This window comes from Mustelus asterias, chromosome 12, assembly GCF_964213995.1.
Source record: "Mustelus asterias chromosome 12, sMusAst1.hap1.1, whole genome shotgun sequence".
Taxonomy (NCBI): domain Eukaryota; kingdom Metazoa; phylum Chordata; class Chondrichthyes; order Carcharhiniformes; family Triakidae; genus Mustelus; species Mustelus asterias.
This window is the reverse complement of record NC_135812.1, coordinates 2,690,037-2,708,561: the sequence shown is the minus strand read 5'-3', so window position 1 is coordinate 2,708,561 and position 18,525 is coordinate 2,690,037. Positions and strand designations below refer to the sequence as shown.

The 18,525-nt window shown below is 43.2% G+C and overlaps 1 protein-coding gene across 1 annotated transcript in view; it reads left to right on the top strand.

Annotated features, from left to right (window-relative positions):
• The window catches only part of pigs (phosphatidylinositol glycan anchor biosynthesis, class S), a 61,655-nt gene extending 46,975 nt beyond the window's left edge, over positions 1 to 14,680 (top strand). Inside the window, exons 10-11 of the mRNA XM_078224571.1 lie at positions 12,176 to 12,386; positions 13,656 to 14,680. Of these exons, the coding sequence (XP_078080697.1) occupies positions 12,176 to 12,386; positions 13,656 to 13,919 (475 nt within the window). The 3' untranslated portion in view covers positions 13,920 to 14,680. The remainder of the gene's footprint in view (positions 1 to 12,175; positions 12,387 to 13,655) is intronic.
• Positions 14,681 to 18,525: the final 3,845 nt, after the last annotated feature.

Genomic DNA, 18,525 nt, shown 5'->3' with positions numbered 1-18,525 from the left:
ACTATAGTTAAAAAAGCCCACCAACGCCTCTACTTTCTCAGAAGACTAAGGAAATTTGGCTTGTCAACTATGACTCTCACTAACCTTTACAGATGCACCATAGAAAGCATTCTTTCTGGTTGTATCACAGCTTGGTATGGCTCCTGCTCTGTCCCAAGACTGCAAGCAACTATAAAAGGTCGTGAATGTAGCCCAATCCATCATGCAAACCAGCCTCCCATCCATTGACTCTGTCTACACTTCCCGCTGCCTCGGCAAAGCAGCCAGCATAATTAAGGACCCCACGCACCCCGGACATTCTCTCTTCCACCTTCTTCCGTCAGGAAAAAGAAATAATGGTCTGAGGTCACGGACCAACCAACTCAAGAACAGCTCCTTCCCTGCTGCTGTCAGACTTTTGAATGGACCTACCTTGCATTAATCTTTATCTGCGCCCTAGCTATGACTACATCCTGCACTCTCACGTTTCCTTCTCTATGAATGGTATGCTTTGTCTGTGTTGTGCGCAAGAAACAATAGTTTTCACTATATACTAATACATGTGACAATAAATCAAATCAGAAAGATCCTTGAAGAGCATTAATTTCCAAAGCCACTAACCATGGTGGGATGGTTTAGGTTCAACTGAAGGAATCGAGTGGGAGATGTTGTGGTTGGGCGCCTGGATCATAAGTTTTGCATCTTGAACTTGGCTAGGATAATCATGATAGGTTTCACTTCAGGTATGATTCTAATGACCCACTAGGGAGCTTTTATCAAACAAACTTTATTTAGGAATATGATCAACATGTATAGTAAGAATATTATCAATAACATCCATCAGTTACAAACAACACCAAAACAACCACGATAATGTATAACCTTAGTGAATATAGGAGCTGTCCCAATCAAACCAGTTCCATAAACAAGACCCTTGAAACAGGTTTAATACAGCATAGACTAAAGCTCATGTGATAATGGAATTTAATCCTTTGGATGAAGTCTGAAGTTCTCTGGATAGACTCAAGAGTTTGACGTCAGAACAGCTTCCCAAAACACCAGGAACTCTAAGCAAGCCACCAACAGCAGATTCACCCCTTCAGAAAGGCAAGACCTTGCTTTCAGATCACCAGCAGAATTTCCAAAACAACAGGGAGAGAAAGAAAACTCTTCTTTTCAGCTTGCTGTCCCTTCTAAAACTGAAACCTGCAGCTCAGAACTGAAAATGAAACCGTAAACTTACCGGAAAGAAACAAAACTATCCAGAAACACATGACTGTCCTCCTAACAAAGCAGGATCATAAAACGACCCAGAGTTAAAATAAACAGGCCCTATTTAAACCACTAAAGCAGCAATTAAAAGACATCTCCAGACAAACTGGTGCCAAAATGACATCAGCTAAGGCTGTGAGCTGAGAAACGCTGAAGCTGTGAGAGCTGCAGAGATCATGATTTTTTAAAAAAGCTTTCTTAAAGGTACACTAATGTCACAGAGGCAAAATCATTGCTCAGCTTATGGCAACCTTAAAAAGGCTGGCAGAACATTGAGTTTGGTGAGTCATTAGAAGATGCTGTTTGAGATTGTCTAGTTTGTGGTCTCCAAAATTAGACTATCCAAAGAAGACGTTTACTGAACATCCTTTGACTTTAAAGGCAGCAGTAGAAATCACAGTGTTGATGGAACTGGTTGGTAAAGAGGCTTCACAATTGGGTGCAGGAATGAATGAAGATCCACAAGTTGAGAACTGCCCATAATTCAAAACAATTACAAACATATCACAGATGTGCCAAAATGGGCCATTCATCAAGTGAATGCTGCAACAAGAATATTTAATGCAAGAATTGTGGCAAAATGGGTCACACTGCAAACGATTGTTTGGATTGGATTTTCAGAAGAAGAGTCTGAGTACTTTCAAGAAGAACAAGTTGCATTCTACAAAAAGAAAGTACAACAAGGAAAGAAAGAAGTGCAACTGTGAAGAAGAGAATGTCCATAAAGATGATGGAGTTCCAACTGAACGTCCTATCCATACAGGGTGGATCACATAGATTCTGGGTGATTCCAATGTTAAGTGGACAGTCTGTTAGGATGGAGGTTGAATCTGGTGCTGCTGTATCTTTAATTCCTGAGACGACTACACCAACAAAAGCTGAAACATCTTCCTTTAAAACCAGCTGATGTGATTTTAAGGACAGATTTCCTCCCACGGTCTGAAAGACGTGCTGATTAAGTGCATTGGCCATGCTAAATTCTCCCTCAGTGTACCCAAATAGGTGTCGGAGTGTGGCGACTAGGGGATTTTCACAGTAACTTCATTGCAGTGTTAATGTAAGTCTACTTGGGACACTAATAAATAAACTAAAACGAAACACTGAAGAGATCGTGCTTTTAAAAAGTTACGTCATGGTCAACGTTGAGTTCAGTGGCCAAACAGCAGAGTTGCTTCTCAATGTGGTCCGTGGTAATTTTCTAGCTGTATTTGAGAGGTCGTGGTTGGAGAAGATAAAGCTTAACTGGTGTGCTGTCAACGGTTTGGTTGATGCCAAAACAGACGTACAGTGTCTGCAAGGGTGTATTTGAAGAGACACTTGGCTAATTGCAGGGAGTTGAAGTGAAACTCGAGATAAAGCTGAATAGTCAATCAAAAAGATTCAAAGTAAGAGCGGTGCCATAAAAATCCATCCCTAGGTCAAAGAAGAATTAGTAGCACTTGTTACCACAGCTGTGGGATTACGGGGATAGGGCCTGGCTAGGATTGTGGTCGGTGCAGACTCGATGGGCCGAAATGCCGCCTCCTGCACTATAGGGATTCTATGATTCTTAACACTGGTGTGTTAGAGCTGGTTGCAATGAGCGACTGGGCTACCCCCATCATACCTGTCATGAAACTAGATGTTTCAGTTTGTATTTGTGATTTTAAAACAATCTTAAATCTAGTGTTGTGTTCTGATCAGTATCCACTTTTTGTTGTTGAAGATTTATTTGCTGGCTTATCACCAAATAAATCTTCTGGTCGGCAGAAATTCAGCAAGATTCATCTTTCACAAGCAAATTTACACATGAATATAGTGGCTGAATCTCAACCATTGTTTATCATTGTTACTTAAAGGTCTTTTTCATTAGAAAAGATTACCTTTTGTAAGAACATCTGCTCCAGTCCTATTCCAAAGACCAATGGATCAGATTTTGAGTGGTCTCTCCAGTGTACAATGTTATCTAGATGATATTCTAATTGCAGGGTCCAGTGAACACTTGGAGCACTTAAATAGTTTAGAAGCAACATTTGAACGTCTTCAAGTGCATGGTCTGCATATCAAGAAAGGAAAGTGTGACATTTTCCAAACGTCAGTCCAGTATTTGGGTCACGTTATTGATAGTAAAGGCCTACATTGAGCACCTAAAAAGAAGCATCAACAAATGTGACGCAGTTCAAGTCCTTTCTAGGTTTCGTAAATTATTATGGCAAATTTGTTCCTAACTCAGTTACATTATTGAAGCCATTGCATGATTTACTAGGTGTGGGACAGTCATGGGACTGTACAACAGATTATGAGAAAGCATACAAGGATGTCAAAGATGCTTTTCAGAAATCTGAAGTATTGGTTCATTTTAATCCAAAGCTACCATTACTGCGACAGTAGTTTCACATTATGCCTTGGGCTGAGGTTAGAAACAGGAAAGGAGAGGTCACCCTGTTGGGAGTTTTCAATAGGCCTCCGAAAAGTCCCAGAGATGTAGAGGAAAGGATTGCAAAGATGATTCTGGATAGGAACGAAAGTAACAGGGTAGTTGTTATGGGGGACTTTAACTTTGCAAATATTGACTGGAAAAGCTACAGTTCGAGTACTTTAGATGGGTCAGTTTTGTCCAATGTGTGCAGGAGGGTTTCCTGACACAGTATGTAGATAGGCCAACAAGAGGCGAGGCCACATTGGATTTGGTACTGGGTAATGAACCAGACCAGGTGTTAGATTTGGAGGTAGGTGAGCACTTTGGTGATGGTGACTTTACTTTAGCGATGGAAAGGAATAGGTATATACCGAAGGGCAAGAGTTATAGCTGGGGGAAAGGAAATTATGATGCGATTAGGCGAAGTTTAGGATGCATAGGTTGGGGAAGGAAACTGCAGGGGATGGGCACAATTGAAATGTGGAGCTTGTTCAAGGAACAGCTACTGGATGTCATTGATAAGTATGTACCTGTCAGGCAGGGAGGAAGTGGTCGAGCGAGGGAACCGTGGTTTACTAAAGAAGTTGAATCTCTTGTGAAGAGGAAGAAGGAGACTTATGTAAAGATGAGATGTGAAGGCTCAGTTAGGGTGCTTGAGAGTTACAAGTTAGCCAGGAAGGACCTAAAGAGAGAGTTAAGAAGAGCCAGGAGGGGACATGAGCAGTCTTTGGTAGGTAGGATCAAGGAAAACCCTAAAGCCTTCTATAGGTATGTCAGGAATAAAAGAATGACTCGGGTAAGATTAGGGCCAGTCAAGGACAGTAGTGGGAAGTTGTGCGTGGAGTCTGAAGAGATAGGAGAGGCGCTAAATGAATATTTTTCGTCAGTATTCATGCAGGAAAAAGACAATGTTGTCGAGGAGAATACTGAGATACAGGCTATTGGACTAGATGGGATTGAGGTTAATAAGGAGGAGGTGTTAGCAATTCTGGAAAGTGTGAAAATAGACAAGTCCCCTGGGCCGGATGGGATTTGTCCCAGGATTCTCTGGGAGGCTAGGGAGGAGATTGCAGAGCCTTTGGCTTCGATTTTTATGTTGTCATTGTCTCTAGGAATAGTGCTAGAAGACTGGTGGATAGCAAATGTTGTCCCCTTGTTCAAGAAGGGGAGTAGAGACAACCCTGGTAATTATAGACCAGTGAGCCTTACTTCTGTTGTGGGCAAAGTTTTGGAAAGGATTATAAGAGATAGGATTTATAATCATCTAGAAAGGAATAATTTGATTCGGGATAGTCAACACGGTTTTGTGAAGGGTAGGCCATGCCTCACAAACCTTATTGAGTTCTTTGAGAAGGTGACCAAAGAGGTGGATGAGGGTAAAGCAGTTGATGTGGTGTATATGGATTTCAGTAAAGTGTTTGATAAGGTTCCCCACGGTAAGGTATTGCAGAAGATACGGAGGCATGGGATTGAGGGTGATTTAGCGGTTTGGATCAGGAATTGGCTAGCTGTAAGAAGACAGAGGGTGGTGGTTGATGGGAAATGTTCATCCTGGAGTTCAGTTACTAGTGGTGTACCGCAAGGATCTGTTTTGGGGCCACTACTGTTTGTCATTTTTATAAATGACCTGGATGAGGACGTAGAAGGATGGGTTAGTAAATTTGCGGATGACACTAAAGTCGTTGGAGTTGTGGACAGTGCGGAAGGATATTGCAGGTTACAGAGGGACATAGATAAGCTGCAGAGCTGGGCTGAGAGGTGGCAAATGGAGTTTAATGCGGAAAAGTGTGAGGTGATTCACTTTGGAAGGAATAACAGGAATACAGAGTACTGGGCTATGGTAAGAATCTTGGTAGTGTGGATGAGCAGAGAGATCTTGGTGTCCATGCGCATAGATCCCTGAAAGTTGGCATCTAGGTTGATAGGGTTGTTAAGAAGGCGTATGGTGTTAGCTTTTATTGGTAGAGGGATTGAATTTCGGAGCCATGAGGTCATATTGCAGCTGTACAAAACTCTGGTGCGGCCGCACTTGGAGTATTGCGTACAGTTCTGGTCGCCGCATTATCGGGGGGGCTTCTTCACGCAGAGGGTGGTGGGAGTGTGGAATGAGCTACCGGATAAAGTGGTAAATGCGGGGTCACTTTTAACATTTAAGAAAAACTTGGACGGGTTCATGGATGAGAGGGGTGTGGAGGGATATGGTCCAAGTGCAGGTCAGTGGGACTAGGCAAAAAATGGTTTGGCACAGACAAGAAGGGCTAAAAGGCCTGTTACTGAGCTGTAATTTTCTATGGTTCTATGGAAGGATGTGGAAGCATTGGAAAGGGTGCAGAGGAGATTTACCAGGATGTTGCCTGGTATGGTGGGAAGGTCTTATGAGGAAAGGCTGAGGGACTTGAGGTTGTTTTCGTTAGAGAGAAAAAGGTTAAGAGGTGACTTAATAGAGGCATACAAGATGATCAGAGGATTAGATAGGGTGGATAGTGAGAGCCTTTTTCCTCGGATGGTGATAGCTAGCATGAGGGAACATAGCTTTAAATTGAGGGGTGATAGATAAAGGACAGATGTCAGAGGTAGGTTCTTTACTCAGAGAGTAGCAAGGGCGTGGAATGCCCTGCCTGCAGCAGTAGTGGACTCGCCAACATTAAGGGCATTTAAATGGTCATTGGATAAACATATGGATGATATTGGAATAGTGTAGGTTAGATGGGCTTTAGATTGGTTTCAGTGGCCGGCGCAACATCGAGGGCCGAAGGGCCTGTACTGCGCTGTAATGTTCTATGAAAAGAACAACCAATAGCTTTTGCTTCGCTTACCCTGAGGAGGGCTGAATTTAACTATGCTTAGCTAGAAAATAAGCATGAGTATAATTTTTGGTTTGCATTATTTATATGGTCATCATTTCACATTATGAAGAGGAGACAAACATAATTGAAGAGGAAAGGGCTGTAGATGTAGTTTATATGGACTTTAGTAAGGCATTTGACAAGGTCCCACATTGCAGACTGGTACAAAATCACATGTGATTCGCGGTGGGCTGGCTAGATGGATACAGAACTTGGCTTGGTTACAGAAGACAGAAAGTAGCAGTGGAAAGGTGTTTTTCAGAATGGAGATCTTAGAATGGAGCTAGTGGTGTTCCGCAGGGATCAGTGCTGGGACCTCTTTGTAGTGTATATAAATGATCTGGAGGAAAACGTGGTGGGTCTGATTTGTAAATTTGCAGGTGACACGAAGATTGGTGGAGTTGCTGATAGTGCCGGGGATTGTCAGAGGATACAACAGGATATAGATAGATTGGAAACTTGGGCACAGAAATGGCAGATGCAGTTTAATCCGGACAATTGCAGTTGATGCATTTTGGAGGATCAAATTTAGATGTGAAGGGAAATTGTGCTTGACAAATCTAGAGTGGACAAGGGTGAACCAGTGGATGTTGTGTATCTGGACTTTCAAAAGACTTTTGACAAGGTCCCACACAAGAGATTAGTGAGCAAAATTAAAGCTCATGGTATTAGGGGTAATGTATTGATGTGGATAGAGAACTGGTTGGCAGACAGGAAGCAGAGAGTGAGAATAAACAGGTCCTTTTCAGAGTGACAGGCAGTGACTAGTGGGGACCGCAGGGTTCAGTGCTGGGACCCCAGCGAGTCACAGTATACATTAATGATTTGGACGGAGGAATTGAATACAATATCTCCAAAAAAACTAAGCTGGGTGGCAGTGTGTGCTGTGAGGAGGATGCTAAGAGGCTGCAGGGTGACTGGGACAGGCTGGCTGAGTGGGCAAATACTTGGTAAATGCAATATACTGTGGATAAATGTGAGATTATTCACTTTGGTGGCAAAAACAGGAAGGAAGATTATTATCTGAATGGTGGTAATTTAGGAAAAGGGGAAGTGCAACGTGACCTGGGTGTCATCGTGGAACAGTCGCTAAAGGTTGGCATGCAAATACAGCAGGCGGTGAGGAAAGCTAATGGAACGCTGGCCTTTATAGCAAGAGAATTTGAGTATAGGAGTAAGGGTGTCTTGCTGCAGTTATACAGGGCCTTGGTGAGGCCACACCTTGAGTATTGTGTGCAGTTTTGGTCTCCTAGTCTGAGGAAGGACGTTCTTGCTGTTGAGGGAGTCCAGCTAAAGTTCACCAGACTGATTCGCAGAATGGCAGGACTGATGTATGAAGAGAGACTGGATCGACTGGGCTTGTACTCACTGGAATTTAGAAGAATGAGAGGGAATCTCACAGAAACATATAAAATCCTGATGGGACTGGACAGGCTAGATGCGGGAAGAATGTTCCTAATGTTGGAGAAGTCCAGAACGAAGGGTCACAGTCTAAAAATAGAGGTAAGCCATTCAGGACTTAGATGAAGAAGAACGTCTTCACTCAGAGAGTTGTGAACCTGTGGAATTCTCTCCCACAGAAAGCTGTTGGGGTCATTTCGTTAAATATGTTCAAGAGGGAACTGGAAGTGGCCCTTGTGGCTAAAGGGATCAAGGGGTTTGGAGAGAAAGTGGGAGTGGGATACTGATAGTACATGATCAGCCATGATCATATTGAATGGTGGAGCAGGCTCGAAGGGCCAAATGGCCAACGCCTGCTCCTATTTTCTATGTTTCTTTGTCTTAATTATACTGTAAATGGCAGAACCCTGAGGAACATTAACATACAGAGGGATCTGGGCGTGAAGGTCCACAGTTCCCTAAAAGTGGCAATACAGGTGGCCAAGGTGATTAAGAAGGCATTTGGCATGCTTGCCTTCATCAGCCGGGGCATTGAGGACAAGAGTTGGGAAATCATGTGGCAGCTATATAAAACCTTGGTTAGGCTGCATTTGGAGTATTGCGTGCAGTTCTGGTCACCACACTCTCAGATGGATGTGGAAGCTTTGGAGAGAATGCAAAAAAGGTTCAGCAGGATGTTGTCTGGTCTCGAGGGTGTTGGCTATGAGGAGAGGTTGAATAAACTAGGATTGTTTTCACTGGAAAGACAGAGGTTGAGGGGAGACCTGATGGAGGTCTACCAAAATTATGAGCGGCACAGACAGGGTGGATAGTCAGAGGCTTTTTCCCAGGGTGGAAGTGTCAATTACAAGGGGGCACAGGTTCAAGGTGAGAGGGCGAAAGTTTAAGGGAGATGTGCGGGGGAAGTTTTTCACTGAGAGAATGGTGGGTGCCTGGAACGCGCTGCCAATAGCAACATTTAAGAGGCATCTGGATTGGTCCATGATTCGGGAGAGAATAGAGGGACACGGACCGAAGAAGGACAGAAGGTTTATTTTAATTATGGCATGATCGGCACAGGCTTGGAGGGCAGAAGGGCCTGTTCTTGTGCTGTACTTTTCTTTGTTCTTTATTATTGACTGATCATTATTTTTGGCCATATAAAGGCATGCCATTGTTGGCTGTTAGCTGATTGCAAAGATAGTCAGTGGTCTTATCTGCGCATTCTTGCGATATAAAGTATCGTCAAGCAGAGTGCCATGCGAATGCTGAGGCATCATCACACTTATCTTGACCTGTTGAGCAGATGCCATCAACTGACTTTGGTAATATTCTTTATTTTTCACTAGTAAATCAATGTGACATCTTCTCATGTTCAGAGACATACCAGACATGATCTTGTCATGGGGAAGGTGATGGATATGGTACTGAATGGAACAATAGCTGGAAAGCATCGTTTGCATCCTGATTTCAAACCATGTGTGTCAAGAAAGCTTAACTTGACTGTTGAAGGTGGTTATCCATTGTGGGGAATCTGAGTGATTATTCCTCCTAATCTGCATGGAAGAGTTCTTGAACAATTACATGAAGGATATCCTGATATAGTCTGGATGAAGAAATTAGGTCGTGGTTATTTTTGGTAGCTGGATCTGGATGCTCAGATTGAAGAAAAAGTGGGACAGTGCACGACTAAGAAATACACAACTGTCTCCGTTACATCCTGGGGAGTGGCCTGAAGTACCATAGCAGTGATGGCATTTAGATTTTGCTGGTCTGTTTGAGGGTTACATGTTCTCAGTCATAATTGATGCACTTTCAAAGTAGCCAGAAGTTACCATGAGATCTACTACATCGGAACAAATATTGAAAAACTTGACCAATCTTTGCAAGATTTAACAATCAGAACAGATTGTGAGTGATAATGGTTCACAGTTTACTTCACAAGAGTTTGAGGATTATCTCAAAGTGAATGGTATTCGGTATCCCTTGAAACGTTCTTTATAAGGTTGAAGAGAGCAAGGTTTGTTATCACATTATGTGCATATCTTTTTGGCATCTTATAGAAACACGACTCATGCAACTACCCAAAGTTCACCTACATTCCGGCTCTTAAAGAGAAAGTTGGGAACTATGTTTGATTTGTTATTACTGTCAGAATCTTCAGCGACAGTGGAGTGTCAGCAACATTCTCAAGTTGCGAGACAAGAAGTGAGGGCAAAACAAAGCTCATTTCGACAAGGAGATTGTGTGTTTGTGCGTAATGATGCAGCGAGTGAGAAATGGGTAGCAGCCATAGTTTCTGACACGGTTCAAACTGAGGATGAGCTGGTTTGGCGACGCCGTGCTGACCAATTGTTATCATCTCAAAATGATTTCTCCAAATCATCTCCAGAAGCACCAAATTCTTTAGTTCCTAGTGTTGTGAACGCTACTACGGGAGACTTGTTGAATCTGAATTGCCTGATGATTGTGTCTACGCTCCTATACCGAGTGAGAATGATACACTTTGGCTCTAGGTGAAGAAATGTCTTAAGTTCCAAATCGAGCTTATCAGGTTGTGTACAGTCAGATTCCAGAACATTGTATGCAACCGAAGAGGAATAGATGCCCTCCCGATCTGGATTTTCATGGACACTTTGCTGCAGGACTAACCATGTAATGAGCAGGAACAGGAGCTCTGGTTGATAATTCACCTTCCAGGCCCAGGGAGCAAGAGGGCAAATGTAGCCTTCATCCCAACTATTATAACCCAGAGTTACTGGATATCTCCTGTTGGAGATCGTTTTAAATCTGGGCTGCTACCTTTGCTTATACGGTTATCCGAGAACTATTTTTAGTTTGTTATTACCTCCAGAAATCTTAGCTATCGTAGAATGTCAACAACAATCTCAAGTTGTGGGATGAGAATTGAGGGCAAAATAACGCTCATTTCAAAGTTTAAAGTTTATTAGTCACAAGTTAGGCTTACATTAACACTGCAAAGAAGTAACTAAGAAAATCCCCTAGTCGCCACACGCTGGCGCCTGTTTGGGTACATTGAGGGAGAATTTAGCATGGCCAACTCACCTAACCTGCACATCTTTGGACCGTGGGAGGAAACCAGAGCACACGCAGGAAACCCACGCAGACACGGGGAGAACGTGCAGATTCCACACAGACAGTGCCCCAAGCTGGGAATCGAACCCGGGTCCCTGGCGTTCAGGCAGCAGTGCTAACCACTGTGCCACCATGCTGCCTCCTTCAACAAGGAAATTGAGTGTCAGTGCACAATAATGCCACGAGAGAGAAATAGGTACCAACCATAGTTTTAGCAAAAACAGATCCAATTTCTTACCAATGATGTTCAAACCAATGATGAACTAGTTTGGCGACACTATACTGACCAATTGATGTAATCTTAAAATTATTTCTCTGAATTATCTCCAGAAATACCAACTTCTTTAGTTCCTGATCTTGTGAACGCTACTACAGAAGACTTAGTTAACTCTCAGTTGCCTGATGATTGTGTCTCTGTTACTATACCACGTTAGAATGTTGTAGTAGTTCCAGGAGAAGAGGTGTCTGCTAAAGTTCCAAATCGTGCTTCTCGGGTCAAGGACAGCCAGATTCCAGAGCTTCACATATAACCAAAGTGGAATAAACATCCTCCTGATTGACTTTCTTATTGACTGTTTATAATGATTAATGATGCACCGTACTGTGTCTGAAGTATTATTGATCCTGTGTATAACATCATAGTAATTTGTTCTGACCACAGAAGCAAAGGGGGAGGGGTGTTATATATTTAAGTGGTTGCAGGTTGCTTTAAGAGCTGAACACTTGATTTAATGGTGATATCACGCGGGTGATTGCAGAAGCTTCAGTTTTACTTCAATTTGTACTCTGTACAGGCAAGAGTCCTGGAATAAATCTGTTGCTAATTTGAATCTACCTGTGCAAACCACCTATTTGCTTTTTGTTAAAACACTGAACCCCTAACATAGGGCATTACACACAACACTGTCGACCCAAATTATAAAACAAAAAAGTGACACTTAGCTCAATAGCCCACCAATATAATAAAGTGACACACAAACCCTGAGCTGGGGTGAGGTGTTAAAATGTAGACTGCCGCCTCCAACTGACAGAATGAGAGCACTCGTCTCACTTGCTGGGGCTACCATTGTGCATGTGTCAGTGAGGTCTGTGTTTAATCTTTATACACAACTGTCTGAACTGCTGTGTGTCTGGTCCTGCTGCACAAAGCTAATTGATTTGTTTGCTTTCTCTCTCACTCTGCATCCCCTCATTCTCTCGACAGGTTATTATTGGGTATTCAGAAAGTGCAGTCCCTTCCCGAATCCCTTGTCCAAAATCCCGGGAACATGATAGTCACTGACTGGGAGACCGACCGCTTGCTGTGGATAAGGACAGTGGAGAACATAGCCACCGCAACAAACACGCTGACTTCCTTAGCTCAGCTCCTCGATGAAATTGGAAACATCGTGATTAATGATAACATCGCCTCTGAGGTGAGTTTGAGCCAAACAAACTTAGTTTTAAATTCTGCTGTTCTTCCTTCCAGTCTGGAAGGCCTGCTCTTTGCTGGTGTGCAGTTCCACAGGCCTAGCATCAAATTATAGGATGCTTACAACACTGAAAGAAGACTTTTGGCTGGTCTACTCTGTGCCGACTCACTGCAAGCAGAGCTCACCTAGTCTAACTTCCCCGACTTGTCCCCATAGCCCCGAACGCTTTTCTCTAAATAATTATCCAATATCCTCTTTGGAAGCCACCATTGAATCTACCATCAGCAGGGAGTGTATTCCCAATCCTAACCACTCCCTTTATTAACATTTGACTTTTTCTATGCAGTCATTAACTTACGGCAGAGGGGCATTGCAGGCCCCACCTGTGTTCATATTTTGAGCACTTTGCCAAATGAACAAAGAACAGTACAGCACAGGAACAGGCCCTTCGGCCCTCCAAGCCTGCGCCAATCATGTTGTCCTATCTACAACCGCTTATATCCTTTTATTCCCCGTTTGTTCATAAGCCTATCAAGATAAGTCTTAAATGTGGCTAACGTAACTGCCTCAACCACCTCACTTGGCAGTGCATTCCAGGCCCCACCACCCTCTGTGTAAAAACCTTCCTGTTGTAAAAAAACTGTAAATGGGACAAGAATCCTATTGAAGAGACTGATCTGTTTGGAAGCTCCCTAGCTCAAGACAGAAGAGATGGAAATGGGAGAGGATTTTGTCTTCGAGTAACTGCTCCTCTTTCAGTCAGAGGATCAGTATAACTGCAAAGGGGAGGATTGGGAACAAATGGCAATAACTCCAAACGAGATAAATGATGAGGGATTTGTTAAAGTGAGTCAGGAGAAACTGTTTCTACTGGCAGGAAAACCAGTAACCAGTGGGCGAAGATTTAATGTAATTTGCAAAGGATCAGTGGGAAGAGGAGGAAGTTTCTTTTTCCAACAGCCAGTTGTTACAATCTGGACAGCACTGATGGAGAGGGTGCAGAAGCAGGTTGAATAGCAGGCAAAAGGACAAATATTTGAAAGATAAGTTTTGGAGGGCTATGAGGAATGTGCAGCGTTTTGTGATTAATTGGATAGCTCTTTTATGGGCTGACACAGGGGCATTGGGTTGAACGATCTCCCTCTATGCCCTATGGGAATGAGTAGGCTGTGTGTTTAACCACATTTTAGTGCCTCTTTTTCCTTTTCCAGTAGGATCTTTAATTTTCTTATCTTTTCACTCTTTCATCCAAGACACACTCTCTCTTTGCAGGTATTCAATGCTGTGGCTTCTGTTCAGCGATCGCTTGAGGAGCTCGAGGCTGGAAGACTATTTCCAGCTTTCCAGGCCAGCAAAGAGGCTATCACCTCGTCTGAAAAAGCTTTCTTCGATCCATCTCTGCTCCATCTCCTATATTTCCCAGATGATCAGAAGTTTGCCATTTACATCCCCTTGTTTCTGCCAATGTGTGTCCCCATTGTGCTGTCTCTGTTGAAAACTGGCAAGGACCTTAAATGGAGAAAGAAGGTGGATTGAGGAGGAGGTGCACTGATTCTGAGCAACTAACGGCTGCTCACAGACTTGGCACATCCAATTATCAAAGAATGTTGAATGATAGGGCTCAAAGGGTTGTAAATGTTTTAGATTTTGAGAGTTTAATTTATTGGGAGTTGTTGTTCTCTTTCCTCAATGCAATGGAATCATCATGGAATGGAGCCCTGCAGATGCTTACAGTCCTCTAACCCCAGACATTCTTAATATACGAGGCAGATGGGCTACTCAGCTACAGGAAGCATCACAACCAACTCATCCTATTTTGCAAATGTTCTGCAATTGCTTGTCCCCCCAAATGCCTGGCCAGAATTTAGGTTGTTGATACAATTTATACTTGGTATCAAAGAAGAGATTGACCAACTCCACACAGAACAAGTCAGTTCCTTCTGATGGCTGTGTCTTGTTATACAGGACATTTCTCGAACCATAGGCCATCAGGAACCTAAACCCTTTTGCTTACTGTGGTATCTGCCACAATCCCTGTGCTGTTCCTGCGGCGGTGTTAGTACCTTGGGTTGTACACACATCAGACGCAGCAGCTTACCTTCATATAATAAGTGCAAGAAGATACTGGATATGAAGGTATGTTAAATGTCAGAATGTGTGTTTGTTCTGTTTTTCCGATTGGATTTTGTGTAAAAGTATTTCTAGGGGAACTGCATCTTTGTTTATGTACCTTTTCAACCATTTGCTGAAATGTTCAGAAACCAATAAAAGAAGACACCAAGTTGGAGATTAAATCATTTCCTTGCATATAGTTATTTCTTCTTCTGGTGGTCTGTCTCCCCCTTCCTTCTCTTTCTTACTGTACCAGTCCCCTGCCCCTCCTTCCTCGCCATCTCCTGTCTCTACCCCATCTGTCTCACTATCTGTCATCTCTTACCATGTGTGCCACTCGTCACTTCCTCTCCCTTCTCTGCTTTGCTGGATCTTGCTCTCTGTTTCTCTCTCTCTTTCTCTTTCTTTCTCTCTCTCTCACACAATTTTTTCCCCAATTTCTTTATTGGTCCCTTTCTTTCCTCCTGACCACCCAACTCCCTGATGTGAGGCCTTTAATTAAGAGGAGTTATTACAAAGTAAATGTTATGTTCAATCTTATAAGTAGTATTTAGTATTACTGTGTTTATTGCTAATGAATTCCCGCTGCATGATGAGTAGAATTGTAGGATCTGAACACAGTAATTAGATTATAATGACAGAAGTATTAATTAAGATTTATAAAGCAAAGCATGATATTTTAACTTGTTTAAGACCTTGGTTAAGCTACAGATAGAATAAATACTGTGTCCAGTTTGGGTTTCCTCACACGACGAGGGTTATTGTAGTTTTGGGAAGGCTGCAGAGAAGTGTCACAAGACTAATTCATTGTTGAAAACATCTTACTTATCCATTAATACAGAAACAAAGTACTGTGGATGCTGGAAATCTTGGTTTTGATGAACGGTCATTGACCTGAAACTTTATCTGTTCCTCTCTCCACAGGCAATGGCAGACGTGCTGAGTATTTCCAGCATTTTATGTTTTTAATTTGGATTTCCATCATTAGCAGTATTTTGCTTTTATCTTAATTACCCAGATAGAATTGGAGAGCTGGGTCTGTATTCTGTAGAGAAGCGTAGACCCGGGTGATTTTATTGAGATTTATAAAATATTGAATTGACCTCTCTGGAGGCCAATTACTTCAACTTGCTAGATTATTCAAGATCAGGAGTCATGATTACAAGTTAAGGGCAGGACTAGGTTGGATTCTTCTTTTTCCAGAGAACAGTGAACCTGTGGAACAGGCTGCCAATTCTTGCAGTGGACATTGATTTGCTGAATTTCTTCAAGCAAGAACTGTCCTGTCGATGGCTGAGGTACAAGGGAAATGTATTCTGCAAAGCAAGTCAGGCCCTATCTGATCTGGACTCATTTTGATCAATAACATGTCCAAAGATGTGGGTTAGGTTGATTGGCCAGGTTAAAAATTGTCCCTGAGATGCGTAGTTCGCGGGTAAATATGTGGGGGTAGGGCCTGGGTGGGATTGTGGTCGGTGCAGACTCGAAGGGCCGAACGGCCTCCTTCTGCACTGTCGGGATTCTATGAACATGGATGCAGAGAGGAGTTTTCCAGATTGGTTTCCTAAATTGGCCTGGTTTGTCTCTTGTCTCTGTTTCCCACCTCTCTTATGTTGCTCTTAATAATGTGGGGAGTGAGTGTGATGATGCAGAATGACTATAGGGGACAAGCTGATTGAACCAATAGGTCATTTCCTGTTTTGCATTTTTTGTTTGTTTGTGTGTTTTGTTTTTATTTGGACTGTTCCAATAGGGGGGTTTATAGAGGAGGTTAGAAAACAGTAATTCTGCCTCTGGGTATTGTAGTAATTTCAGTGACCTTTGCCAGGGTACGTTTTAAAGTTAAAGTTTATTAGTCACAAGTAGGCTTACATTAACACTGCAATGAAGTTACTGTGAAAATCCCTTAGTCACCACACTCCGGCGCCTGTTCGGGTACACTGAGGAAGAATTTAGCATGGCCAATGCACCTAACCAGCACATCTTTTGGACTGTGGGAGGAAACTGGAGCACCCGGAGGAAACCCACGCAGACATGGGGAGAACGCGCAACCTCCACACAGACAGTGACCCAAGCCGGGAATCGAACCCGGGTCCCTGGCGCTGAAACAGCACTGGTTGCCACTGTGAATACCTTAGACAGTGAAAGTGAACACACAGCTGTCTTCATCAACTTCAGTCCTAACATATTACAGCCCGTTTGACAAAGCTTGTTCAGTAGTACCTCCCAAACATGCAATCTCCACCACCTACCAGGAGAAGGACAGTAGATCCATGGATCACCATCATCTTCAAGTCATGCATCAACCTGACTTAGCCATTCCTTTTAATGTGACTGTTCACTGATGTGTATATATATATATATATATATATAGTAACATACTGCACTTTATCAAGGATAGTCCACCTCCTGGAGCGTCCTTTACCAGGTATATTGCTTTATTTTAGATGAGACTTTAAACCATGATTCTGTCTGTTCTCTAACGTGGACATAAAAGATCCCATGACAGTATTCGAAGAGGAGCAGTGACATTTTCTCCATTTATCTCTCAGCCAAATCATTATACAAATTAGCTGCTTGTTATCACAATGCTGTTTTTGGGATCTTGCTGTGCAGAAATTGGCTGCTATGTTTCTTACAACGATGCACTTCAAAAGTATTTCATCCTCTTTGGGATGTCCTACGTGCAGGTGCAGCAAACTGTAAAGGAGGCAAATGGTATGTTACATAGAACAGTACAGCACAGAACAGGCCCTTCGGCCCACGATGTTGTGCCGAGCTTTATCTGAAACCAAGATCAAGCTATCCCACTCCCTATCATCCTGGTGTGCTCCATGTGCCTATCCAATAACCGCTTAAATGTTCCTAAAGTGTCTGACTCTACTATCACTGCAGGCAGTCCATTCCACACCCCAACCACTCTCTGCGTAAAGAACCTACCTCTGATATCCGTCCTGTATCTCCCACCACGAACCCTATAGTTATGCCCCCTTGTAATAGCTCCATCCACCCGAGGAAATAGTCTTTGAACGTTCACTCTATCTATCCCCTTCATTTTATAAACCTCTATTAAGTCTCCCCTCAGCCTCCTCCGCTCCAGAGAGAACAGCCCTAGCTCCCTCAAACTTTCTTCATAAGACCTACCCTCCAAACCAGGCAGCATCCTGGTAAATCTCCTCTGCACTCTTTCCAGCGCTTCCACATCCTTCTTATAGTGAGGTGACCAGAACTGCACACAATATTCCAAATGTGGTCTCACCAAGGTCCTGTACAGTTGCAGCATAACCCCACGGCTCTTAAACTCCAACCCCCTGTTACTAAAAGCTAACACACTATAGGCCTTCTTCACAGCTCTATCCACTTGAGTGGCAACCTTCAGAGATCTGTGGATATGGACCCCAAGATCTTTCTGTTCCTCCACAGTCTTCAGAACCCTACCTTTGACCCTGTAATCCACATTTAAATTAGTCCTACCAAAATGAATCACCTCATGTTGGTCTTCATAGCAAGAGGATTCGTGTACAGGAGCAGGGATGTCTTGCTGCAATTATGCAGGGTCCTTGGTGAGGCCACACCTGGAATGTGGTGTGCAGTTTTGGTCTCCTTATCTGAGGAAGGATGTTCTTATTCTGGATGGAGTGCAGAGAAGGTTTACCAAACTGATTCCTAGGATATTTGGCCTAATGTATGAGAAGTGATTGAGTCAATTAGGATAATATTCGCTCGAGTTCAGAAGAATGAGGGAAGATCTCGTATAAAATTCTAACAGGACTCGAATCATAGAAACCCTACAGTGCAGAAAGAGGCCATTTGGCCCATCGAGTCTGCACCGACCACAATCCCACCCAGGCCCTACCCCCATATCCCTACATATTTACCCGCTAATCCCTCTAACCTACACATCTCAGGACACTAAGGGGCAATTTTAGCATGGCCAATCAACCTAACCCACACGTCTTTGGACTGTGGGAGGAAACCGGAGCACCCGGAGGAAACCCACGCAGACATGAGGAGAATGTGCAAACTCCAC